General features: G+C 66.4%; 2 protein-coding genes across 2 annotated transcripts; both read right to left on the reverse strand.

Moving 5' to 3' along the window:
- Nucleotides 1-226: 226 nt before the first annotated feature.
- Nucleotides 227-6,279, reverse strand: TMEM240 (transmembrane protein 240). The gene is made up of 4 exons (XM_045859693.1): nucleotides 6,150-6,279; nucleotides 5,734-5,840; nucleotides 1,152-1,360; nucleotides 227-783 (listed from the first exon to the last, which is right to left on the reverse strand). Exons 1-4 carry the CDS (start codon nucleotides 6,204-6,206, stop codon nucleotides 635-637), a joined length of 522 nt encoding a protein of 173 aa, XP_045715649.1. The 5' UTR covers nucleotides 6,207-6,279; the 3' UTR covers nucleotides 227-634.
- Nucleotides 6,280-7,409: 1,130 nt separating this feature from the next.
- SSU72 (SSU72 homolog, RNA polymerase II CTD phosphatase) lies at nucleotides 7,410-22,964 on the reverse strand. The gene is made up of 5 exons (XM_045859425.1): nucleotides 22,576-22,964; nucleotides 15,111-15,254; nucleotides 9,380-9,519; nucleotides 8,949-9,067; nucleotides 7,410-7,727 (listed from the first exon to the last, which is right to left on the reverse strand). Exons 1-5 carry the CDS (start codon nucleotides 22,752-22,754, stop codon nucleotides 7,626-7,628), a joined length of 684 nt encoding a protein of 227 aa, XP_045715381.1. The 5' UTR covers nucleotides 22,755-22,964; the 3' UTR covers nucleotides 7,410-7,625.
- Nucleotides 22,965-26,278: the final 3,314 nt, after the last annotated feature.

Consider the following 26,278-nt stretch of genomic DNA (forward strand, 5'->3'; position numbering starts at 1 on the left):
GGCAGGGCTTGAAGGGGTCACAGGGTCAGGGGTGAAAACAGAGGCGGAGGCTGGAGCTTTCTGGAGAATTTACTGACCAGCAGGGTTGGGGGTCACAGTGAGGCGCTCACCGGGATGCCCTGGACAGGGTGGCCACACTTGCCACAGTGGGGCCCAGAGGCCTTATTGCTGCTGGGCTGGGGCCTCCCCCAGACCCCCGCCCCCCACCCCCCGTTGTGGCCCGCGGACGCACACGCCCCATGCACATGCTCCCGTGTGCAGACGTGGGTGCGGCCGAGGTCCGGCCCCCTTCCCTGCCTAGACCATCTCCCGGCCTCCCCTCCGCCAGAACGGGGAAGGACACGGGCGCACAGGAAACAGCCGGTTTGAAGTAACGGACGTGGTCCCAAGCCAGGCGCGGGCTGGGCTGCAGGACGCGGAGCCCCCGTCCCCCAAAGCCTCTGCGCCCTGCCCAGCCCTGGAGACCAGGATCCTGCCCCCAGACCGGCCCCACCCCGACCCCTTTATAAAAAGAAGAGGAGACAGCACCTTCCGCTGGACACGCCCGGCGGCCGGGGCGCCCTGGCCCAGGCGGCCATCCAGTCCCGTGTACGTGGGCGCGGTGGCCGGCGGCCCCGCGAGTCCTGCGCGCGGCTCAAAGATGCCGCGGGCTCGGGTGGCCGTTGTGGTAGAGTTTCTGCTTCACGTGCACCATGTTCCCGGCCGCCTCTTCGAAGGGCCTGTGCGGCCGCCGGCCAAACTCCCGCAAGTTGCACAGCTTGGGCAGCCAGGTCCACGAGCCATCTGCGGGGGGCGTGGCCAGGGGCAGCGGTCAGGCGGGGCGGGGCCGACGTGCTGGGTGTGGTCGCGGGCCGACGAGGGAGGAAGTGTCTCGGGGGCGTGGCCTTTGTGTGAAGCGTCTGCGCCCGGGCAAGGTGTGGGAGGGGCTTGGCCCAGGCGCGAGGCCTGGGGCTGGCGTTGAGGGGCGTGGCCGGGCTGTCGGAGTGGGTTCTGGGACCCTTGGGGCGTGGTTGGGAGGTCCGGCGGGCCCGGCGCGAGGGGGCGTGGCTCTGGTGCGGAGGTGTGGCCCTGGACTTGGCGCGGTGGGGTGGGGCTTCTCGGGGCGGGGCGGGGCTGGTGGGGGCGGGCCCGCGTGTCCAGGCCGAACTCACCGTAGCGCCGACCAGCCCTCCAGGCGCGCACGGCGCAGTGCAGGACGCCGTCCATCCACACCAGGAACCAGCTGATGCAGAAACCGAGCAGCAGCCCCAGCATGAGGTCGATCTCCTGCTTGGTGACGTTGTCTGTCACGAAGTAGTTTTCGGAGGCGTCCACCACTGACTGGTCCCCGTCGTACGGGATCACGTAGTGGATGTGGTGCCTGGGGGCGGCAGGGCGGGCTGGCACCTCTCCAGCGGGGCGCACGGGATCCCTGCTGGGGTCTTTGAAGCAGCCCCCGTGGGAGCTGAGGTCCAGAGGGGCCCGCGACTGGCTCAGGGCCCTCGTCCCCAGGCGGGGGCTGCCCAGAGGGTGGGGGCGTGGGGCGTCAGTGGTCTGAGTGAAGTCCGGGAGCCGCCCAGGGGTGCGCCTGCCCTCCCTCCTCTGCTGTCTGAGGCTCCTCGTCACGGGCCCTGACGGGGCCGCAGAAACAGCGCAGGTGAGCCAGTCCAGGGTGAGGGCCCAGGACAGGGTGTCCCCGTCTGGTGGCGGGGTCACAGCCCACCTGCTGGACACGGGGCTGACGCAGCTCCTCTGAGACCTCGGGCCTCTCCTCCAGCCTGACACTAGCCCACAGGTGGCAGACACAAGGCCCTCGGGTCGACTCCGGCCCTCCACCTTGTTTCATCCGACCCCGCACCTGGTTTCCACCCGGCGGCAGCGCCGAGCTCCTCGCCCCCAGTTAAGGAGTATGGCATTCAGCCCTCTGAAGGCAGCCACGAGGCTGGCGGGGCCCCCGGTGACACTGAGTCGGACAGCCCTGCACTGGCCCTTCTCTCAGCTTCCACTCCAGGCAGAGCCCGGTGCCCTCAGCCCGGCCTGGGCCTCTGGCCTTGCTTCTGCTCCGGCGTCCCTGACTCTTTGATTCTCTGCCCAGCGCCCTGTCCTTTCGTCCCCTCCCCTGGCGGTGCCCCCGGCCTAATCCCTGCAGGGGTCTGCACGTCCTCCAGCCGCTCCAGGTGGGCGGTGGGATGACAACGAGTCGGCGCTCTGGGATTCCCCGGGCCGTGGCCCCTCCCCCGCCCACCGAGGCCTGGGCCCTGCGCCTCGGCCTCCCTTCCCTCCGCTGGCCGGACTCAGGCTACTGAGCCCTCGCTTGCCTCTGAGGCCCACACTGAACCCTCCCCACAAGGCCCCCTCAAGCGTCAAACCTGCCTGGATACCCTCCTCCTCCAGGAAGCCCCCTGGACCCCATGATCCCCGATGGCGTGGCCCTGCCCAGGAGACCACCACACTCAGGACCACAGACTCTGGGTTTGTCTGTCCCCCACCCTCCCCACCGTCGAGAGAACCTGGGAGCCAAGACACCGTGGGGCCCACGCACCCTTAGCCCCCAGCCGTCCCTGCCAGCTAAGACAGCTCCTCCTCTTGCCTAGCAGGGCGGGGGCCAACCTGGGGTTCCCCTGCCCCTGGCTCCTGGCTCTCCCCCTCCCCAAGCCCCATTGCTGGCTTCTCCAACGCTCCACCCCACCCTCCTAAAGTCCCTGCTGCCCGCCCCACACCCCACATGGCTGCTCCGAGCTCCAGCTGCCTGCTTGGCGTCTCCACGTGGGATCTATAGACACCTCAAACTCTCACCTAAAAATAGGTCCTCCCTCCCCAAACCCGCTGCTCCCATCTTCCCTCCAGTTAGATGCCGACACCTCCGCCTGGTCTTCAGTGGGGCTAGGCCCTTCCTTGCCGCCCCCCAAGCCTCGCTCCACTCCCCCCAAAAGAGACCTTCCCCCAAGGGGGAACAGGTGGGTGTTCTCCCTGACCTCGGGCCCCTGCTGTGCCCGTAGTGGCCACATGCTGACTTCCTCCCTGGGGAGTCGGGGGGGGGGGCCCCGGAGCCCCAAGCTCAGTCCCGGGAAGGGGCGGCGGACAGCCTCTATGGGGTCAGTCAGCAAGGACTGCCCGACACTGCTTTTCCGATCAGTTTGTCACTAGCCATTGGGAGTCGTCAATACGTGATGGAAAGTGATTGATCACCACCTAGAATGTGTGCATCGGGCGGCCGCCAGCCCCCAGGAGAAGAGGCCCTCCGTGAGCCATCGGCACCCCCTGCCGCCCAGAGCGCCCCGGGCCGCACAGGGGCTGACGACACCGAGCATCACCCCCTCTCCCGCCACCCCGGCCTTCGGGGCCCAGGACCTCTGATGGGGTCCCCTCGAGACAGCCGCTCCCTGCCCCTGGACACGCAGCTGCTCAGGGCAGGGCCCTGTAAAGGCTGGGTCACCGGTGGAGCTGGAGACGCCCCGGGTGCTCTGCGGGAAGGTTGTGGCCAGGCCCGACCTCCGCAGGTGGCTCAGGCCCCCAAGGGCTGGAGAGCGGCACCTGAGCCCTGGTGCTGGCCTGGCCCCTGCGGCACCCCCCGCCCCGCCCTCGCCTCCCTTCCTCCAGCACAGGCCCCCAGAGGTGGGGTCTCGGGTCTCCCATGTGCACACGTATTTCCATGATGTGTACATGCATGTGTCCTGCCTGGACCAAGCATGCTGCATGTGTTTACCTGAGGTCCAACGCATGTCGTGTATACATGCCAGCCACATGCACAGGACATGGCGTGTATACCATGGACTCAGCCCATGAGCTCCACGTGTGTGTATGTGCATGCTTGGCCGGCACGACCCTGGTGCGTACCCCACGGGGATGCGCATGCACATGGCTTTGCACACCCTCTCTGGGGGCACCGTGGCACATGCATGGATGTGTGGGCACAGATGCCACCTGCCGGCACACACCCTTTGGAGCACCGCTTTACATACATGTCTTGTGCATAAGCTTTTCCATACAGGCATGTACAGGGCACACATTTTGTGTGCATGCTTACTCTGTACATGGCGTGTACACACATGGGTAGAGTCCATTGTGGCATGTACATGGCTTCTGCACAGATAACCCATGTGCAAAACTGCTCTGCAGAGTGGCTGGACGCACATGGAGCACACTGGTCACTGCATATAGTATTATGTACATGTACTGGGCATACACATGTATGTTGTCAACAAACAAGACTGTTTTGTACACTGAATTTACATACCCTGTATGTAGTGAAGTGTACAAAGCACACACATGTGGACACATACACGCAGAAACACTCTATGTCTACAGCAGGCGTGGCTTTCCATGTTCTGTGTCTGAAAACACGCTAACCTATGCATGCTGGGCCAGCTCAGCATGCACCATCCGTATGTTTGCATGAGTCCACATGTACTTCGGATGCTGCATGTGCCACACACACCTGTGCAAACACACTTGGAACACATCCTGCCTGCCCTCGGTCCGAGGTCACAGGCACTCAGATGCCAGTCTCAGCACAACAGCCCGCACACGTGAGAGGTGTGCTACTAGTACGTCCAGAGCTCAGAGTCGGGGCCCAGCGCTGGGCCACCCCAGCCCTGGGGGGCCGCCAGTCGCCTGAGCCCGCGCCCACTCGGTGGTTGTCGTCGGGGCCGCCCCAGGGGGCAGCGAGCTGGCCTGTGCCTCTCCTTAGCGCCGAGGGGCTGTGTGTCCCCGGCAGGCACCTGTGCGTCTCTGTCTCTGGGCAAGCACGGCCGCCCGGGGGCACTCGGTGGTCCTCGGCCAGCACGGGTGGGGGCTGTCTGCGCTGCCGTCTCTGCCTGCCCCGCGGCCCGGCTCTGCTCCGGGATGCCGGTCAGCACCCACGGGCACGGGGCGTGCCCCCACGAGAGGCGTGCCTGGCGCGGGAGTGGGGGTCGGGGGAAGAACATGGGCTCCAGGGCCGGGCCCCGCGCCGCCTGGCCTGGCTGGGTGACTCTGGGCGGTCTCTGTCCACTCCAACCTCTGCGCACGCTCGCGGGCCGCAGCGCGAGCGAGGGCGTCCTGCGGGTGAGGGCGTGCATGCGGACATGCGCGTGTGCTGCGGACCACACGTATACGCACAGACGGCACACACACTCGCGTCTCATGAGATGTTTATTTCGTACACAGACGTACAGACATGCATGGCCCGGAGGACGCCGCCATGACATGTGCACAGGATGGGGCCACGGTGGGTGGAGGGGCCTGGGCTCTCCGCGCTCTCTGGGTGACCTTGAGCAAGCTCCACCCCCTTGCCTCAGTTCCTCCTCTGTGCCACGGGGGGCCTGGGCCCTGCCCGCCCGGACCGGCTGCACTTCCCTGTACCTGGCTCCCAGAAAAGTCCACGGCACCGGCCCCGGGCAGGGTCCGGGGCGGAGGCTGCTGCGCCCTGTGGGCACGGCCCTGTGCAGGGTCCCTCTCGGACGCCAGGCCGGGCTGCTGCCTTTCTGGCCTCCAGGCCCTGGACCAGGAGGCCTGGGGCCTGTTCTGACCGTCACCCACTGTCCGAAGGCGTTGTGGAAGGGGGTCCTGGCCGACTCAGGCGAGCTCCCCTTCCCGAGCCCGCTGGGCCGGCCCCCAGGTGCCTGCAGGAGGCCGGAGAGTCCTCCCCCCGCCCAGGCCCGGTGCGGATTTCAGCAGCCCCTCGGGCCCGGTGCGGCCCTTCACAGGCCTTCCCGGGGCTCCCCGCACCGCACATGTGTGATCACGCGTGTGCCCCGCCAGGCACAGACTCACCGGCCACAGTTGCAGTGGCAGACGCGGTCCTCGCCCCGCAGGTGCGGGAGGATGTAGTTGTGGAACCGGTCCAGCAGCGCGTTCATGTCCATCAAGCACGCGATGGCCTGGAAGAGCCCATGACCGGTCAGAGCCCAGGAGCCGCGGGATGGGGTGTCGAGGTGGGGGCGGGGGCGCTCAGGACCGGCGAGCGAAGCGGAGGAGTGGGGGAGCGCAGGCCAAGGGGTGGAGGAGCGCGGGCTTGGGGAGAAGGGTGCTCAGGGCAGCCCAGAACGGGGAGCGCAGGCAGGGCAGGGGGAGCGCAGGCCGTGCGGGCCGGTAAACAAGGCGCGGGAGGGGGAGGCGGCGGGCGGTGCGCGGGCGCGGGAGGCGCGAGCGGGTGGGGGAGCGGGCGCGCGGGAAGCCCCTCCGCTCACCATCACGATCGACGCCCCCAGAATCATGAAGATCATGGTGTTCGCGCTCATGGACATCGGGCGGGGCCGGGCCGGGCCGGAGCGCCGCCCCCCGGCCCCGGCGCCCCCCCGGCCCCGGCCCGATGCTGAGCCCCCGGCCCCTCCGCAAAGGTCAGCGCGCCGGGCACCCACCGCCGCGGGCTGGGTAAGAGGCGCGAGCCGGGGGTGCGGGACACGGGAGGAGGCTGCTTCGGGGTCGCTCGGCCGCCCGGCCGCCGCACTTGCCGCGCTCCGCTCCGCCCTCAGCCCTGCCTCCCTCCCTTCCTCCCCGTGCGCGCTCCGGCCCCCTCTCCCTGCGCGCCGCCTCCGGGAGGGACCGCACGGCCGCCCCGCCCCCCAGGCGCCAGCCCGACCCCTCCCCGGGACACCTGGTCAGCGTGGGCCCCGGTGCCCTGCCCACGTCCTGGCCGGAATGGCACCCTGGAGAGAGCTGGGAGTCTCTCTCCCTCCACTTCTTTTCACTCGTCAGCCGAGGTTCTCCTGCGGGGTCCCGGGGTCGCGGTGAGGGGCTCTGGGCCTGCAGACACAACTGCCTTCACTGGGGAGGCCCGCTGGGTCACAGGGAGTGGCCGGGGCGTCACTCAAAGGCCGGGGACTCTTGGCCCAAGGACCACCAAGCAAAAGCCAAACAGCCCCCAGAGGGAACAGGACCAGCTCCGGCCTGGCCTCCCTGAGGGGTCAGCTCCGGGCACCCAGGCCAGGCCGCCCGGACACGGGGAGGGCAGTGTTGGGGTCTGCATTCTGGGGGCCCCCTGACACTGGGGCCCTGGGGAGGTGTCCCTGAGCCAGCCTCTGTCAGGAACAGATCTGCACCCCCCCCCCCCCCCGGTGATCAGAGATGTTCCACAGCTGTGTGCACCCAGAGGGGCACTGGGAAAGGGTGTTCGGGGCCCAGTGCCTGACAGAGCGGACCAGGTGCCACGGGGAGCGGGCCCACTCTGCTGGCAGCCCCAGCAGGGGGTGCTGGGAAGGAGGCTGGACCCAGAGGCCCTGGACCATAGCCCGGAGCCCTTCCTGAGGGCCGTCGGGGGCGCAGGGGGCACCCAGGCCCCTCTTCTCCTGGGCCCAGCGTGCGGCCAAGTGCAGAGCTCAGGACACCGCCGAGGAGCAGCAGCACCCGGTGACCGGACAGCTGCAGGGGCACCCCAGCTGGGTTTGGGGGCGGGGAGGGCGCGCGGGGAGGAAGGAGACAGGCTGGAAGGAAGGAGCTGGAACCGTGTCTGGTTTTGCTTAAAGAAAAGGAACTTTAATGTCACATCCAAACTGGAGCGGGTGCCACCCTGGGGCTGGGGGCCGGAGCCTGCCCTCTCGGCAGGGCGCCCGGTGCGGGCAGGCGGGCGGCGCCGCGGCCCTCGGCGGGGAGGCAGGGTCGGGAGAACCGAGGGCAGCGCTGACCGGGCGCGGCGGCGGCGGCGGCGGCGGGGGCGGGCGGGCGGCTCAGTAGAAGCAGACGGTGTGCAGGAAGGCCCGGCCGCTCTTCTCCTCGAACTCCTGCAGCAGCTCGTCGATCTCGTTCTCCATGTCCTCCGTGTGCTGGATCTGCGGGCGGGGCGGCCTCCTGAGCCGGGGGCGGCCGGCGGGCCCCCCCGCCAGTGCTGACCGGGGCCTCCCACTCTGTGCGGCTGCTGGCCCCATGCCCTGCTCAGGGGGCACCACAGGGAAGGGGGCTGGGCTCCGAAACGGGGGGGGGGGGAGGGGGGCTCTCAGATGTCACATGGACTCCAAACAAGTGTGGGCCTGCTTCCGCAGGTGAGCTCGGGCACGGAAGGTGCAGTGCCCACCTGGGCAGGAGCCCAGCCCACGCTCCGGGGGGCAGAGGGGCTCCGGTCTGTGCAGGCTGTTGGGCGGCATCTGTGGCCTCTGCCCACTGGCTGCCACTCACGTCCCTGCCAGGTGTCAGACCCACGAGTGCGCACACAGCCAGGCACCCCTGGTGGTCAAGCGCTGCCCTGAAGGAGCAGGTGCTGCCAGGGGACAGCCCTGGGGTGGCCCAAGCCAGAGAGCAGCCGAGGCTCCTTGCGGCCCCAGCCTCCGGCTTCTGAAGAGCGGCACCCCGAACCCAGCTCCCGCCAGTGTGACCCAGGTCACTCGGGCAACTTCTGGGATATGTCTCCCCCTGCAGCCCTTTCTCTTGCATGATGGCAGGCTCATGGGCACACCTGCCGGAGCTCCAGCAACCACCATGCACCACGAGGCGCACCAGGACCAGAAGCTGTGCTGGGCCCTGAGTGCGAACCACCAGGACCCGCCCACCTCTGGAGGTCCTGGTTCACCACTTGTGTGCTTCTGTCTCCCACAGCCAGCTGGCCTAGTGCAGCAGAAAATGAGGCCTGTGGGCTCCTCTGTGCTGGGGGCTCTCGTCACACAGAAGAGAGGCTCTGCTCCGAGAACAGCCACAGAGTGGCTACAAAAGCCTTGTGGTTTTCCGCACAAGGGGGTGGGGGGCACCAGGTGAGCGGAGTGACGAGTGACAGGGAGGTCCCTCCAAGCCCTCTGACACGACACACAGCAACTTCGTGGAAGGGGGACATCAGCAGTCACTGCCTTCCGTCACCCTAACGCCCCGAGTGGGTTAACCAGAGCCGGCTGTAGATTCTCGACCTGTGGGCACCTCCGCACGACCTGGGTTCTGACAGCTGGAAATGACTGGAACGTGAACTGAACTGTGGGACAGTCACTTGCACCTGGAAACCGTCACGGGCAGGAGGATCTGGAGCCAGCCCCCCCACGGGCGGGGGGAGGGGCGGCGCGGACACTCACGCACTGGCAGAGCTCGCAGATGAGGAAGGCCCCCAGGGTGGCCTCCTCGTGGTTGTCCTGGATGTCCACATTGATCACGTGCACCGGCTGGCAGGTCTCCTGCTCCCTGGAGTTCAGGTCTGGCCGGGGCAGGGGGGCACGGACTTCAGGGCACCTCCCGCCCAAACCTCGACACCAGGCCCCACCTCCCTGGGGCACAGCGCTCGGCAGGCCCCTCAGAGCACCGGGCCCCTGCCCTCCGCTCCCTGCCCTGCCGCTGGCAGCACCGGCGGCCTCGCCCAGAACACGGTCGGCCGAAACCCCGGGACGGGGCCCTCCCTGGCTGCTGCCTGGCCCCCCGAGGCCGGGGGAGGACGGCCGTGAGGGGCTCGAGGAACAGAGGACCCCTCGGGGCCCGGGCACAGGTGGGGGCGCCGGGCCTGCGGGCTCACCTTCCACCACCTGGTCGTACACTCTCTCCTCGCAGGTGAGGATCAGGTCGAACAGGTCTTTGCAGTTCTGGAACCTCTCCGGCCGCGGCTTGATCCGCTTGTTCCGGTCCAGCATGTGCAGGATGCCGTTCTGTGTGTAGCTGCGCGCCGCCGTTAAGGAACTCCGGGGGAGGCGTGCCCGAAGCGTGCTGTGCCATCGCCCACCCCACCCAGGCCGCGGGGGACAGGGCGGGCAGGCGGGTGGACTGGGCCTGCCCACCGCAACTGACCAGGCCCACACGGCCCGGGAGGCGGAGCCTCTGTGCTGGCCCGCAGCCTCTCTCCAGCCCGCCTGCAGCACCTCGGCCACACTGGCCCCGACCCCCGGCACGGCAGCACCCGCCTGAAAGCCCTCCCGGCCGGGCTCAGCCACAGCACAGGAACCCGAAACCCTGCAGCAGCAAGGGGGTCCTGGAGGGAGACGCCGGACCACTGAAGACGAGCACGACGGGGCCCGTGGGCGCGGCAGCGAGGCCTGTGGGTCTGGAGCTGGGTGTCTGCGGGGCCCCGGGGAGACGCTTCGCTTCCGCAGCAGAGGCGGAGCCCCAGCTGCAGGAGGGGCCTCCCGGGGTGTCTCTGGACAGCAGGGGAGGGGCACCTCACCGACCCCCCCAGGGGGACAGAGGCTGCTCTGGGCAGGCCAGGTGACGCATGTGAGGTGGCCCGCACCTCAGAGCTGCGACGGCCCGGCCGTTTTCCTGAAGCAGCTCCTGCCACCACACCGCTCGCCCCGCTGGACACAAACACGGAGCGGGGGGCGCTGCTGTTACAGTGTGTCTGAACGGTTTGTCCGAGAGACGACGTACTTTAAACGGATGCTGGATTGTTAGCTGTAGTGTTCGGTTCCTGACACTTTCTGGCCACATTCACAAAGCCACTGCCCAGGCACAGCCCCATCCTGGGTGTGGGCACTCCCTTCAGCCCCACATGCGGGCACTGTGCTCTCCCCGCCCCCACACCCACGGCCCTGGAGGGACAACCGCCGGGTGGGCAGCCGTGAGCTCCGGAAGCCCCGGCCTCCGTCACGCACTCTCCCTCAGGAAGGCAGTGTCACAAGTGAGGGCCGGGGGAGCCGAGCGGGAAGGCCCATCTGGGGAATCGGACTCCGCCCATCATCCCTGGTACAGAAGGAGAGAGGGACCTTTCTGGACTTTTTGTTTCCTGGCAAATTCCAGAGGTGCAGGTCCTAGGTGGAGCCAAGCAGGACCAGGGACAGGAGGGCCGTGCAGGGTGCCCCTGAGGACATCACGACCCCTCGCCGTTCCAGTCCCTGGGGACCCAGAGTCAGGGTAACCCCAACGCAGACCACCTGGGGCCGGCGGGGGTGGGGTGAGCAGGGCAGCCAGGCCCGCAGGAGAGGAGCCGGCCCCGAGGACGCTGCGGGGGGCAGTGGCCCCAAACACGCCTCGTCGGGGGAATGGAGCGTCTCGGGAAGGCAGCCTCCAAGTGCAGCAGCACTCGGCCCTCGGCCCTGAGCCCGGGGACTCGCCCGGGGACTCGCCCCGGGGGGCCAGCAGGCACCAGGAGCCGGGCAAGGACAGAGCTGATCACCCCAGGGCCTGGCAGCAGGTGAAGGCTTGAGTTTTTAAAACCCTGCACCGCCCCCCAACACACTCACACACACTCACAGGTGCTCTCGGGGCTGACAGCGGGCCCGACAGAGGGGCCGGGCCAGGCCAGGCCTCCCATGCCCCTGACCCGGCTGGGAGACCCGCGCTGCTAGCTCCAGGGCCCCACCCGGGGGCATGGGTGCTGTCCACCCGCTCCCGGCCCACCTGCCAATCCCCAAGTTCCCTGCTGAGCAGCCAGTCCCCAAAGGAGCCTCCGGGACAAGGGGGGCTCCTACGACTCTTCCACCTCCCAGGGACCCTGATGCCTCCCAAGGTCAAGACGACAGGATGAGGTCACAGACAGGCCATTAGCCCTAGTGGACTTCGGCTGTCCCTCTGGACACCTGGGGAGGGCACCCAGGGAGTGGGGCCTACGGCACGGAGGTCGGTCCGCCCAGAGGAGCACGTCGGGACCAGGCGCGCAGGCACCTAGTCGGGCTCCCGTGGGGGCGGCTGGGGCGCAACAAGGCCCGGATGGAACACGCCACGGACACTCTGCTGGGCAGGGGGGGCCCCAGGGAAGGGGGGGGCGAGTGGTTCCAGAGGAAGGGAACGGTGCTGGCGGGACCTGGGAAAGGGACCAGGCGCTCCCCAGTGAGGCTGCTGGCCCAGCAGCGGGGCCCCCAGTGGGGACGGAAGCCGGAAGGGTGGGGCAGAGAGGCAGAACAGGGACAGCCCAACCCCCAGCCAGGGGGTGCCTGATCACGGAAGGCCTTCCAAGCCAGCACCCTGCACGGGGACGGTGCTCCGGCTTTCCGGGGCCACTAGGCGGACCCACGGACACCCCAGGCGCTGCCAACACCGTCTCAGTCCCCCGAGGCTGCCACACCCAACCCCCCGTGTCCTCACTGTGCGCCACAGCCTCGGAAGTGACCCCGGGCCTCTGTGGCCGAGGCTCCCCGGGGTTGGGCCGTGCCCAGGAGCCGCCTCAGCACGGGCATCCTGTCGCCTAGTCTGGCTTCCAGTGTCAGACCCCCCGCCAACCATGTCAGACACAGGGCAGGGAGTCTCAGGTGGGGCCCAAGTCCCCTCTGGGTGGTCCCCAAGGCTCTGGGGCTCACAAAGGCCCGGGCGAGCACCCTCACGCAGCACAGCCAGGGCGCTGGCCCACCGCCGTCGGTCACGGTGTGTCACGTGTGCTGGGCCGAAGGATACTGAGCGCTCAGGCACGCACCGCCACCACGGCCCAGAGCCCCTGCCCCTGGCTGTGGTCTGCAGGCTGGCAGTGCCCTGTGACCAGGGAAGCCCAGGGCGATGCCCCCACCCCAGTCACCACGAGGGGAAGGCCCAGCCCAGGGGGTCGGACTCCTGGTCAGCGGCCCCCTCTCCTCTCCGGTGTCTTTGAGAGTCCCCTCTGCCCCCGCCCACTTGCAGGGCCCACCCAGGGGGCCCCCTCCCTGCAGCGGAGCCTCCCAGGCACCCAGGGGACGGCAGCTCCTCCGCAGGGACAGCTCCGGTGCTTCAGATCTCAGGGCCGTCACACGTGCAGCGGCGACGTTTCCGCCTTTATTTCAGATCAGCACCCACCGCGGGGGGCCCGCGCCCGCCAGCCTCCGGGATGTGAGGCCCACCCTTCTTCAGTGCCCGCAGCCCCGCCCCCTCATTAAGGCCCCCCGGGGCCGTCCCTGCCCTGGGAGGAGGGCAGCACCCCTGGGGCCCGTGCGGGCGCGGACTCGGAGGAGCAGGCTGACGGGCCCACGGCGTGAACCATCGCAGAGCACAGCCCGTGCGGACGGGGGCGTCCCTGGCCCCAGCCTGCGGGGAGGCTGCCAGCCTCAGACTCTCCCGGGCCGAGCGAGAAGCCGCCACAGCGACGATGGCTCTCGAGCCAGCACTTCTTCGCATGAAGAAACAAATCTGAGTTCACTTTGGTAACAAAAGCAGTTTTCGCAAAGCTCGCAGGCTGCACAAAGACGACCGTGGGGACCCCTGGGCACCGCCCTGACCCCGGGCTCGGGGGCTGGCTCTGGCTGCAGCTGCTGCAGGCCACGGCGTCTTCAGGCAGAGACCAGTGGGTCCCCCAGGCCTGAGCGAATGTGCAGAGCAGTGGGCAGGGCTGGGGCACCTCCACCAGGTACAGACCTACAGGTGAGCCCTGGCGCCGCCTCGGCCACGGGCCCTGCTCAGCGTGCGGCATCGGGGCGGACAACGAGCAGGGGCACAGCTCAGACGGGAGAGCGACTGGTCTGCGTCTCCGGAGGCATCTTAAGGCTGCGCTTTGTTTTTAAACACAAGAGCTTTTCTAAAACCTGAGGGCCTACCAGCCGCATCAGGTCACCTGTTCTCCGGGAGCACATCCATTTGTTAAACAGACAGACACTGCTTTTCAAAAACTGGTTAACACACGGCTGCCAGCCAGCCAGCCAGGGTGAGAGGGGACGAGGCCAAACAGCAGAAGCAAGCGAGAGCCCAGGCCTCAGGCGCCGGGAGCCCGGCGGGCGGCCAGGGGCCTGCGGGGCGGGGCCAGGGGCCGGCGACTCTTGCCCGCTCGCCGGCGCTACATGAGGAGCGCCCACCTGAGACGAGTCTGAAGAGACCCCAGGAGAGGACGGCCCCCCTCGGGCTGCCGCGGCTGCTGACCTCGCGCCCAGGACAGGGGTCAGGAGGCTGCTGGGGTTCACAGTGTGAGAAACCATTTTTATTGTTGCCTCCGGCCCCAAGGCAAGGGAAACCGCACAGTGAGGAAGGGGGTACACACACAAATTCAGCCGGGGCCTGAGAGACGATGACACGGAGGCAGACAGGAACACGCAGTTTAGAAAAAAAACAAACAAAAAAAATGAAATAAACCAAAACCCTGACTCCAAAGCTGACTGGTCAGGGAGGCCCACAGGAGCAAACGTGCTGGACACAGGCTCCTGCGTCCAGTCTCCAGCCAGCGAGCGGAGCCAGGGTCCGGGGGAGGCCGAGTCTGTGTTCCCAGTCCGTGCCGAGGGGACGGCTGGTCACACGCACTGAAAGCAACTGACTACACTCCGTGGCTCTCACCTGCTCTGAGGCAAGTGGCTTTGTAATTACAAAGCAGCCGCCAGCTGAAAGGCCTGCCCCCCCCACGCCCACCACCCTCCCCACTGCAGGCCGGTCCCTGCGGCGTCAGAGGAGCACACCTGGATCTTCCCGCCAAGGTTCTCTGGGGGAACACAGGGGGCAGCCCCAGACCCTCTCGGGGGAGGCGGGGGGCCCCCGGGGTGCCTACAGGGGACCAGCGATGTGCCAGCTGCTCTGCGTTCAGGACGCCTCCGCGGCCGGGGGGGAGGGCAGGGTGCGCACCCAGAACGGGCAGTCCGAGGCGGGGGAGGTCGTCGAGGAACACTCGGGATGTGAGCAATGGGGCAAGCAAGCTCGGCTTTTGTTTAAAGCCAACGCAGCCCGACACCCACGGCACCGCGGTCGGGTCTGGGGACCATCCGCCGGCCGCAAGGCTGCCCCGGGAGAGGCGCGTCCACACCGAGCTGGCCGCGGGCTGGGAGCTGGGACGGGTGGCCTCGCGGGGTCTCGGGGGAGAGGAGAATGTGCGGACACCTGCAGTGACGGCTGCGCAGCCCCGCCCGAGGCGCCGACACCACGGTGCTGCCCTGACCTGGACGCACCGCACAGCACCCAGAGCTCCTTCCCGAGTCCCCTCCTCGCCAGAGCCGGCAGGAGAGACGCTGCGTCCTGCCTGTGGAGGGCCAGGTGGGCCCGAGTGCGGCCCAGACCCCCACGAGGGAAACAGTGGCAGGAGGGCTCCCGCCCCAGTGGGGCTTCCCTGGCCCCGAGGGGTGGGGAGGAATGGAGCCTGCAGGTCCCGCCGCCCGTCTGAGCTGGGTGCCAGCATGGCACCGTCACCCAAGTGCGCCTGCGGGCCCTACACGTCCCGGGCCCTGTGCACGTGGCACCGGGAACAGACTTACTTCTCTGGAAGGAGAGGAGGGGCCTGCTCTGCACGTGCCGGCCCAGCTCAGCACAGCACTCGGCGGCGGCCGCCGGCTCCCCGCCTCCCGGACGCCCCGGCGCAAGGGTCGGCCTGACACCTGCACCTGAGGGCCCACCCGCCACACACAGCCCCGCTGGGGTCTCCCCAGGGTGACCAGCAGGGATACAGTTCTTTGTCTTTCCTAAGGAGGTCGTTGTACATCTGGTCGTACGTGGTTTTGAAGTCGTACACGTTGGGCTTGTCGGGCGCCGGCCCGGGCAGCTTCACGTGAGTCCCCGTTCCGAAGGACCGGACGCTGAACCCCCGTTTGCTGAAAGACACAAGGGGGGACAAAGATCACAGCTGGGTTAAATAAGACACAAAACCCCCAAAATAAGCGGCACCAGAGGGAGAGTGGACAAAGTGAGTAACTTTGTTAATATTCCAAAACACGTTTTTAAATCCCTCACGTTAAACACTTTACGCAGGCTTCTAAGATTTTTATTTATTAGTAAAGAGCGGGAAAGGGAGACAGAGAGGAAGAGAGACATCAATGTGTGGTTTGCCTCGAGTGCCCCCTAGTGGGGACCTGGTCCACAACCCAGGTGTGTGCCCTGGCTGGGGATCGAACCTGCGACCCTTTGGTGCACAGGCCGGCGCTCAGTCCGCTGAGCCACGCCAGCCAGAGCACTTCATTCAGACTTCAAAAACCCTGCAGCACGCTGTGCAGAAGCTACACGAAACCGAGAACAGCAGACGGAGGGCCCCCCGCACCGCAGCAGTGCCCAGCACGCAGTGCGCATGCGCTCAGTCGCTGCTGAGTGGTGAGCAGGCAGGTTTCCCTGCGATGGAGATGGGGCGCAGGGGTGCCGAGGGCTTTGGGTGGGGCACCTCCACCCACCCTCCCTGCAGGGACCCCCCCCACGCACCTGCCACCAGCCCCGGGATGTGCAGCCCGACACAGAGGGAGCCTGCAGGCCGCGCACGCACGGACGCCCCGCAGCCGACAAGGCTGCCGCGGGCAGGAGGCGGACGAGCAGCAGACCCGGCCAGGTTCTGTCAGCGCACCAGCAAGCCCGGACAAGGCCACGGCGACCACGGCGGAGGGAGTGGTGGTCATCAAGGCGGCAACAGGCACCCGCTGCCCGCCTGGCTCTACAAGGTGGTCGTGGTCACCCAAGGTCAGCCGGCAGCTGCTTCTGTGGAGGTCGCACTCCCCCAGCACAGTGACTCATGACCACAGCACGGTCATGATGGCCTCAGGGCTGACCGCTGCCCCGCAGAAGGCCGACAAGCACATCCCCCGAAGGTGCCAGCCACGCCCCAGCAGCCCAATGGCCATCCAAGGTGAGAAACCCACACCGTGAAGCAAGAGCGAACCACTCCTCAGGCCCACCTGTGTGCGCGGGGGGCGAGAACCTGTCAGCCCGCGCCCCCCCCGCCCCCCGAGTTCACTCTGCGGCAGAGGACTGCCCAGGCTTCCCACCAGAGGGCAGGGGGGACCCGGAAGCACCCCAACCCCACCAGCCACATCGTGTGTGTGTGTGTGGGGGGGGGCCCGAGGGCACCGGGGCAGGGCCAGCAAGACCAGGAGCTGCCTCTACGGCCCAGGGGCAGGGACATGTGCTCGGAGACGGGACCGCGGCCCCAGAGGCCAGCGCCCAGTCGAGGACGAGGGCGTCCCCCAGAGGGCCCGGCCGGGTCTGGGAAGCACACAGGCCGAAGGTGCAAACCAGCCAGGAGGCAGCACCTGTGGCCAGGAGCAACCTGCAGTGTGAGTGCCCGGCCACCTGGCCCGGCTGCTCAGGGCCTGCAAGTCCCGCCCGGCTCTCAGGCGACGGTCCAGCCCCCGGCAGCAGCCCTGGCCCCCCCGGACCAGCCACGGGGCCCAGACGGGAGCAGCCCCTCCACCGCGATCCGCAGGCGCCACGCCCCGGAGGTCCGTGGCGAGCGCTCGCTGACCAGGTCAGTCTCCGGGCACCGTTTCCAACCGGTCAGAGAATGGTCCGTGCTTTGTAGCGCTAGGTTATTTTTAGAGACTTTATTTATTATTCACTTTCAGAATGTACTCATTTATCTTTAGAGAGGAGAAGTGAGGAAGAAAGACAGGGAGAGAGACATCAATGTCTGGTTGCCTCTTGCGACCACAACCCAAGCAGGTGACTGGGAATCGAACCAGCGATCTTTTGGTTCGCAGGCTGGCGCTCAACCCACCGCGCCACACCAGCCAAGGCCCAATCAAGCGTCTCTAACGTGTACACTGTCGTCCCCCACAGTGCCACTGCGCACTGTCACACACCGCCATGCGTGTGCACGCACACGTGACTCACACGCAGCCCCTGTGCGGGTCTGGAAGGCAGCCCGTCCCGTCTCAGGTGTGCCTGCAGTGCGTGAGGTGGGTGCTGCAGAGAGAACCTTTAGGTGTTTCTTAAGGAAGAAACACACTCACGACCCCTCTCCTGTGATCCCTCGGCCACCCGAGAGGCCCCTTCTGAGCGGACTCCCCACAAGCGTCCTGGGCAACAACAGGAAAAGCAACAAACTCCAACAAAGACGTGAGCGAGACGCACACGGACCAGTCCACGCACCCCTCCGTGTGCGACGGGCGTGCTCGCACCGCTCGGTCCCTTCCTCCCCGTCGCTGCCCCGAGGAGGCGCTCAGCCGAAGCGCGAGAGCGTGCCACGGTGGACCTGGCATGACCACCCTTGACGTCGCTGCCACCGCGTGCCCAGCACCCAGCCAGCCCGCCTGCACCCCGCCAGCCCACTGCACCCAGCCAGCCCACTGCACCCAGCCAGCCCACCGCGCCCGGGCCGCAGGGCCCCCGCCCGCCCGCCTGATGCACCAGGCCTTCCTATTCCTCGAGCTTACTCCGTGTGGGGCACAGCAGTGGTCTCTACGGACCCAAGCCCTCCCCTCAGACCCTTGGAGGAGACTGGAGGCCAGAAAATAAACCCAACAGCTGGCCCCCAGGCCAGTGAGCAGCACAGCAGGGAGGAAGCCAGGGGCTGGGCAGGACACGGTGTCTTGGTGGGGGAAGGCAGGCGCGCCACCGAGCAGCCGCCACGGGGCTCCCAAGAGGAGATCTCGTGCAGGGCCTCCCCTCCACCTGCCACCTGCAGCAGACCCCCGAGCCCGACCCGCTGGGGGGCACCGCTGCAGGGCCCCTCTCCTGCCCGCTGGGTCCGGGCTGCACTGGTGTCCGGGCAGAACACCCTTCCCTTCTACCCACCCCCACCCGGCAGACCCCAGGCAAGGCTCTCCGCCGACGGGGTTTCTGTGTGGGGGGAGCGGCAGGTGCTGTCCCCCTCGCTCTGGACTCCGAGGTCTCCGTCGAGCGTGTTTAAGCCTCCAGGAGTGCAGCTCGCTCCTCCCCAACACGATGCTCACACGGGCGGAAAGGCTGATCAGCGACAGAAGTGCTGTTCCCTCCAAGCTGGTGCGGCGGCTGGACAGCCGTGCCACGTGGCGCACACGGGGCAGGGTGGCGCTCGTGATGCTCGGGCTCCCATGGGAAAGCACCAAGGGCTGGAGCCCACTCCTGACGCCCCCGCAGCGGCGTCTCGAGGGCCCGCTCGCTCCACGCTGAACTAGCCCCCCAGACACACGTTTTCCCGGTGTCGTCACGAGCACCCAATGTCCCTCCCAAAGAGCCTGTCACAGCGAGTGTGAACTGCGGGGCGCTGCCACCCGATGGCTGGAGGTGACACACGGATGGGGGGGGGAACACCAGAGAGCATCAGCGAAAACCGTGGCCCCCTGCCCTGGCGCGGTGGCCGCCAGCCTTACTGGACACGGGGCTCGGGTGGGGTCGCTGCCCGGGACCCGCCCCCGCGCCTCTGCCAGGCAGGCAGGCCTCCGCCACGCGGCCTTGTGCTCGGGGACCGGCAGCTCCCCAGCCGTCACGCCTGAGTGCCTCACACCCAGGAAGACACACTTCTGCCTTTGGTGCGCTGGTGACACGCACGCTTCCCACAAGTAAACTGCGGGGCCTGCACCCCTCAGCAGCACGCGTCCTCCAGGACTCGCTGCCGGCGCCCCCCGCCCCCACCCCACGCCTCCTCGCTGAGGCCTCCCCCCTCCACGCCCCGTGCCCTGCCCCTGGCTTCCACCTCGCTCTGCGGGCCGCTGGGGCCCCTCCCCCCAGCACCAGGTGGTCAGTCCCAGGCAAGGACAAGTCACTGACCGCTGCCCTGCTCGGGGCCCCGCCCGCTCTTGTGTGTGCCAGGCGGCCGGGGAGACCCCACTGCAGGGACCAGGGCCCCTGCTGCTGGAGCGGTGCCCACGCTCGGTCCCCCTGGTTCTCCCCCCACCGTCCCCGTCACACCGGACTCGGCCCCCTCTCGGGCCGCCCCCGAAGATGGAAACCACGCAGTCACGCAGCCTCTCGGAGCCCAGGAAGGCCACCGTGGTGCCAGGCAGGCACCCCTGCGTGTCCCCTGCTGCTCTCAGGACTCGATTTCAGACCCTGTGGCCTTCCCACGTGGCTCCCAGGCGACTTTCTTCAAGTGTCCCCAGCACTGAAGTCCCCAGGGCGCGGCCCAGGGCCCCGCTGGGGCCCCCTGGTGAGGGGTGTCTGCAGGTGCGTTTGGGCCAGAGCAGCCTGGCACCGCGCCTGGCAGCGCCCCGGGTCTGGGACTGACCGGTGCCGCCCGCACAAGCTCGGGCAGCCCGGAGACGGGCTCGTCCGGGCAGAAGCCCAAGCACCCCTCTCCCAGGGGGGCCCATACTCTCCAGCCACGGTGTTAAGACTCGAGAACCCCCAGTCAGAGAACCACAGGACCTCAACAGACTGCGGCAGCCCCCCAGCCAGTGCTGCTCCTTCAGCCGGTTCCCCCCACCCCGAGTCTCCCTTCTCTCCCTGGGCTACTGTGGCCACCACCCCTGGGCCCCAACACCCCGATGCCACTCGGAAGCTGGGGCCTCTGGCTCCAGGCCGTGCCTCCTCCCTAGGTGCGAGGGAGCACCTGCGAGCCATCCGGGTGCTCCTCCCCCACACGCAGCCCCTGTGCGCCCCCCCCCCCCCACAGCCCCGCCACCGGCACGCTGAGGGCGAGGACACAGGAACTCCGCCCAGCAAGTCACAGGAGTCTGTCTTTACGACTTGTTTCAAATGCTGCAGCGAAAACTGCGGCTTCCAAAAACAGGCCTCTTAACATCTCGGAGACTGTTCAGAACAAAGAAGTGAATAAACTGGCTCTAAAGGGAGTGGCATTTGAAACAATTTAGTCTTAAAAGACCAGAAACGATCACCCCGAGGAACATCCTGACCAGCTCCAGAAAGTGCCAAGGTCATTGCTGCTTGTGAACGACTCATCGGAAGACGCAGTCCCAGCTCATCTTGAACTCGGCAAAAACAGAAGGGCGTGGACCACCCACTGTGCGTGCCCAGTTAGTGGCACTCCTTCCCGTGTCTCCCTTCGGAGCCTTCCTGCGCGCACTGTGTGCCTGCGACCACACTGTGCGCCACCCCCCTCCCTAAAGTTTCCGCCACAGTTCTGTGCTTTCCACAAAGCCACCTTCGAGGCTGAAGGTTCTCCAAGGTGGAAGAGAAAACCTTCATACAAATTTCTTCAAGATGCTTTTAAAAAATCCAACTACATAAGTCTGTAAGCAGCTCTTCAACAGTTGGAGATGACAAGAGAAGCTGTTCAGTCTCTACAGCAATTTCACAACCGGAGGCCGGAGAGGTCCGCCTTCTTGCCCAGGTGGCCCGAGGAGACTGCGAGGCGACGAGGGTTTTGTGAGCAGGTGTTTTCCGGAACGCGGTCCGGGAAGGATGCACGGCGACGGGAAGACCGTCTGCCTCTGACTCGCCGACTCCACCTCTGAAGACCCCCGCCGAGGAGGCACCAGGGAAGCGCGACGATGTCCCCACGGCACAAGGCTGTGGACGCCACGAGACTGGGGAGAGACTGGGGACAGGAAGCCGAGGCCACAGCGCTCCGGCACGACTTCCGGCACGGGCGGGCGCGGGGCAAGGAGCCGAGCCCCTTCAGCTCCGCCATCTTCTGCGGCTCGCTCCCGCGCTAACGGAGGAACCGGCCCCCGAACAGCTCTTCAGAGTGCAGAACGGTTCCCGGCTCAAACAACGCCACGCTCACATCAGTGACGCTCCTTTGTCCCCGTGCTGAGCCTGCGCTCTTCACGGGGGAACGTGCACAGCAAGCTGGGCGAAAGCCCCCAGAATCTCTGCGCTGCGCTCCCCATGCCCTGGGGGCGGCCCATCCACTGAGCTGGAAAGGACCTGTCTTCCCGCAGCGATGTCTCAGGGCAGCAGAGGCTTTGGAATGGACTTCCCTAACGTCGCTACAGGTGGCTTTAAAAAAGTCTTCCCTCCCAGCCCTGGCTGGTGTGGCTCAGGGGCCTGAGTGCCAGGCCGTGAAGCCAAGGGTCACAGGTTCGATTCCCAGTCCGGGCACATGCCTGGGTTCCAGGCCAGGTCCCAGTAGGGGATGCATGAGGAGCAACCACACACTGATGTTTCTCTTCCTCTCTTTCTCTATCCCTTCCCTTCACCTCTCTCTAAAGATAAATAAACTTTAAACAAAAGTTGTTTTCATTTCCAAAGATTTCAGCCCAACTTTGTTAAAAGGATCACCATCCAGAACCGTGTCAACTGTGCCCCTAATTTAAAATATTGAACCTCATTCTCCCCGAATAATTCCCCAGAAGTACGAATGTTGTATTTGTTTGCTTAAATTCACCGGATTTTAAAAGACTGAATGTGACAACGCAGTTTCGGGATGTGGCCTCATGTGATGCACTTCTAGTACAATTCTAGTTTTAAAGTAACTTTCTAGTTTAAAACATGACACTAAGCGACCCCTGCGGACAGCGTGGAAGACATTGGCAAGAATCAAACTGCTGGGAGCAGATGGGGGCCGCCGACTCCTCCGGCCTCAACGAACCAGTGGGGCGAGGGGCGGGTCCGCTTCTCTCAAGTGTTCTCGGGAGAGTCGATACTGGGCTGACGAGCAGTGCAAGCAGCCAAGGAAAAAACTGTATAAAGCAGGAATCCACGTGTACTAGACACGTGCACCACCGGGGTCCCAAAACAGGGGTTCGCACCGAAGCAGCAGCTTGACGCTCCAAACCAGGTCCAGAAATCACCGCCTGGAGGCTCCCAAGGGGCCAGTTCCCGTGAGACGGGAGAACCTCGCTAGGAGCAAACGAACAACTCGAGGTTGATTAAGCAGGCCCTCACCCTCTCTCCCGGCCTCCTCCTGTCCTGCAGTCGTGTCCAGCATGCTGCTGGCAGACACGATCGAGGACCACACACCCCGGACGGAGACCGCCGTCTCCCAGACCGTCAACGGCGTCTGGGATCAGCGTCTGGTCCGGGAGCCGTCTCTGTCGGGCACCGCGTTTTCAGAGGCCCAGGCACCCGCGCAGACTGGGTGCGTGCGGCGCCGGACCTTCGGATGTGCCCGGAACTCTGCGGTTCCCGAGCCCTGGGAACGCGGGCTCACACCCCGAACTTCCCCGCGATGCCACGCACTCGTGGGGGCACCGCGCGACCGACTGAGCCTCCTCCGCTCCTCGCAGCGCTCTGCCCCCGGGGCCGGCGAGCGCGGCCCCGCGGCCCCTCGGGCTTCCCTCGGAACCACCGCCGCCAGCTCGGGCCAGGGCGTCCCAAGGGCGCGCCTACCTGAGGATGTTGTGGGCTTCCATGCTACGGTTCTGGTTGCTCGAGCAGACCACCGCCACCCGCAGCGGCGACGACGGCATGGCGGCGGCCGCCCCGTCCGCACTCTCCGGCTCCGGGCTCCCACCCAGTCGCGGCTCTTCCGCACGAGCAAGATGGCGGCCACGGCTCCCGGAAGTCATGACGCGAAGCGGCGGCGCCGGCGACGTACCGCGTCGGGACGCGCGGCGCGGGCGGACACACGGCGGCCCAGAAGCCTCCCCGCCGTCTCAGAACCCCGGCGGCGGGCGGAGGAAGGCCCACCCAGCGGGCGTCGAGCTGCCGAGAGCGCTTCGGCCCCGGGCGTACGCAGCCGAGGCCCGCGGTCTTCACAGGAACTGCCCGCCGACCTGCGCCAGCGTCCTGACGTCACCAGGCGGCGCCGCCGTCTCCGAGAGTGACGTAGAGGCGTCCCAAAGGTTCCGTCTTCGTCGCTGGGAGTGACGTCGCGCGCGCTCAAACAGGCGGGGCCAGCGGGTGGGGGCCACTGGACGCGTCGCTTGGCAACCGTGCGCGCTCCGCAGACCCCACGGAGCCCCGGGTCCTCGCTCCTGCCGCCGGGGCCGTCGCGCCCGCCGAGACGGACTCTGCGCGCACCCTCGGCCGGTCCGGGAGAGCCGCCACGTCTCTCCGCTGCCCGCACCTCTTCGGGAGGGACGCCCCTGCCTCCGCCCGCCGCCCGTGCCGCCGCTCACGCCGGCGTCCGCCATCGCCCTCCCGCGGAAACCCTGCGGAGTTTAACGTTAGGTGAAGTACGGACGTGCGGGAGAGAGGGTCCGAGAGGCAGCGCAGATGAAGGCCGGTGGCCACATTTATAGCAGAAGGTTAATCCAGACAGGGAGTGTGGGAGGAGCTCTCACACCCGCGTCACCCGGGGGCCCTGCGGGGTCGGCTCCGGGGTCCGGACCCAGCACCTGCAGGGTGAAGACCCCCACCCTCAACTTCCTCTTCCGCTCTCTCCAGTACTTTCTCCATTTTCCTCCGGGTGGAAACCCCCACCTGGCTGGCCTTGGCATCCCATTCCGGATCGCAGTCCGTCTTTACCCCGCATGGATTCTTTTTGCCGCGAGGACACCCAGCCGACGTTTTACTTACGTCCGGCATATTTGCGGCTCACGCCAGGGGAGGCCCCCACGGCTCCAGGGCTAGCGAGCAAACAGGTGTGGCGCCCACAGCGCCATCTAAGTTAGCCGTTTTTCTCCAGAGCTCGGGGGCTAAAGGGTGTTTTTCTCCCGGACCTGAGCTTCTGCGGGTTGTGTTCTGAAGTTGTCCGGGCTTTATTCAGGATCTATGCAGAATCTTGGGAGGCTCCTTTTTTCTGTTAACAGGCCTTGTTTGGGGTCTTGTTGGACACTTTGGCTCGACCCCCTAGGGGATCAGGCTGCTTCTTGGGACTGATTCATTGGTGCCGGCAGCGGCCTTTCGGACTCTATCTGGAACCATACTGTCCCACTGAAACTGTCATTCAGATACCAGGTGGGGAGGAGGGACCCCTCCAAGGCGTGACCTCTGCCTGACCCTGGAGCTGGACCAGTCCGAAGGGAGAGTGTTCGCTGTAAACTGCCCCGGAGGCCGTCTGGAGGGAATCAGCCAGCACCCCTCCCCTGCCTGGGGCTGCGTGCTGGTCCGGGAACAGTCAGTCCGGGAGTGTGACTCCCCTGTCCTGTCCTACCTGGTCATCCAGCACCTGCGGAGTCCATCTGGCGTCCACTCGCCCTGCTGCCGTGCCCCCAGAGGCCCGCCGCTTGTGAGAGTTCCCCTCAGGAGGCTTTTCCAGTCCTTGGACGCCTCCGCTGGGGTCCACCGCTGAGGCCTTCTCCTGGTCTCCGCTGGGGGCGGAGGGTGTTGGGCCTCCTGGTCTTTCCCTGGGGCCGAGTCTGAGCGCGCAGACCCCAGGCTCCTTCCCGGGCAGCCGCTCTCGCCAGAACTGGCTGTTCGCCGACCTTCCCTGGCCCGGCTCTCCTAAAGTGACACTGTTTCAGTGACACTGGCCAGCACGGAGCCCGCTGGTTGCTTGAGCTGTTTTAGACTGTTTGGGCTCTTGCTGTAGAGAAAAGTCTGAAAAACAAGGTCGCAGTCGTCTGAATATTTTCAGGGTGTTCCTCCTCCAGGGACCTGGCGGAACTTATGTTTAAAAACCAGAGTCCCGCTCTGGCTGGTGTGGCCCAGCTGGTTGGGTGCCCCCCCCCCCCACTTCAGTTCCTGCTCAGGGCACAGGCCTGGGCTGTGGGCCGGGCCCCTGGCTGGGGGTGTGCGATAGGCAACCAAGTGGTGTTTTTCTCCCTCCCTTCCCCTCTCTCTAAAAATAAATAGAATCTCAAAACAAAGCAAAAAACCATGGTTCCTTCCTGGCCAGTAGCTCAGTTGGTAAGAGCACCCGCACACACCAAGGTTGCGGGTTTGACCCCGGTCAGGGCACATACTAGAAACAACCAATGATGCATAGAAAAGTGGAATAAAAAATTGATGTTACCCCCAACCCCCATTCCTGTCTCTCGCTCTCAAATCAATTTTAAAAAATTGTCTAAATAAATAAAATGAAAACCATACTCCCTCGTGTGCATTTTTAACTAAAGGGACAATGTGACCAGAAGTAATTTAGGCTGTCAGTGGCCGTGGTACCAGGGACAGGGCAGGGACCCCAGGAGAGGACGCCCCCAGCTGCCGCGGCTGCTGACCTCGCGCCCAGGACGGGGGTCAGGAGGCTGCTGGGGTTCACAGTGTGAAAAACCATTTTTATTGTTACCTCCGGCCCCAAGGCAAGGAAAACCGCACAGTGAGGAAGGGGGTACACACACAAATTCAGCCAGGGCCTGAGAGACGATGACACGGAGGCAGACAGGAATATGCAGTTTAAGTTAAAAAACGAACAACCCCACACACACCCTGACTCCAAAGCTGACTGACCGGGGGAGGCCCACAGGAGCAAACTCGCTGGACACAGGCTCCTGCGTCCAGTCTCCAGCCAGCGAGGAGCAGAGTCAGGGTCTGGGGGGAGCCGCGGCTGCGTTCTTAGTCCGCGCCGAGGGGCAAGTGGCTGCAGGTGATGAGGCTGCACCAACTGTTCTGCACACGGAAGCCGTCACAGTGGGAGTCTCGAGAGGCCACCGGCCGAGCTCCTGCAGGCGGGGCTGGGGACAGAGCCCTGGGGCATCGGGTGGCAGCACGGGCGGCAGTCACGTCGGCTCTGACGGGGTCACCCACCTGGCTGGTCACCCCTCTGGCTGGCGGCCTCCCAGCAGGCCTGCAGACTCGGTCCTCCTCCCGTCCCCATCCCCACCTTACACGTGAGGAAGCTGAGGCAATGAAGGGCGGCGTGGCCTTCCGTGTTTCCAACCCCACCAGTCACTTCTGTCTGTGTCAGAAATCAGCTCGCTATCCTCAGGCACCAGTGAGACAGGCACAACCCGCACCACCACCAAGGCATCTGGACCCACCTCCAGGGCACGGGGAAGCCCTGAGGGTCCCAGGGGAGCAGCCTGTCAGCCCACACGGTCCGAAGTGGGAGGGGCCGAGGAAGGGCAGAGGCCCCCGTCAGGGGCACAAGGGGATGGGGAGGCTCCTACAGGAGGCCGGTATGGAGGGGTCTGGACCAGGTGCCCTCGGCCTTTCAGGTGGAGCAGAGGGGCTGGGAAGGGGAGGAGCCTGGGTGTCCCCTGCAGCCCTG

This window comes from Phyllostomus hastatus, unplaced genomic scaffold, assembly GCF_019186645.2.
Source record: "Phyllostomus hastatus isolate PE091 unplaced genomic scaffold, TTU_PhHast_1.1 phas_scaffold_182, whole genome shotgun sequence".
In the NCBI taxonomy this organism is placed as follows: Eukaryota; Metazoa; Chordata; class Mammalia; order Chiroptera; family Phyllostomidae; genus Phyllostomus; species Phyllostomus hastatus.

Bases quoted from the DNA above. Each gene is read 5' to 3' on its own strand.
- SSU72 (XM_045859425.1), bottom strand. From the start codon at position 22,754: ATGACTTCCGGGAGCCGTGGCCGCCATCTTGCTCGTGCGGAAGAGCCG. The intron at 15,255-22,575 runs GTAGGCGCGCCC...TGTGTCTTTCAG, and splicing joins GAAGCCCACAACATCCTCAG to CAAACGGGGGTTCAGCGTCC. The intron at 9,068-9,379 runs GTGAGCCCGCAG...TGCCCCGGCCAG, and splicing joins GTACGACCAGGTGGTGGAAG to ACCTGAACTCCAGGGAGCAG.
- TMEM240 (XM_045859693.1), bottom strand. From the start codon at position 6,206: ATGTCCATGAGCGCGAACACCATGATCTTCATGATTCTGGGGGCGTCG. The intron at 5,841-6,149 runs GTGAGCGGAGGG...GGGCTCTTCCAG, and splicing joins TGGGGGCGTCGATCGTGATG to GCCATCGCGTGCTTGATGGA. The intron at 1,361-5,733 runs GTGAGTCTGTGC...TGCCGCCCCCAG, and splicing joins TGCCACTGCAACTGTGGCCG to GCACCACATCCACTACGTGA.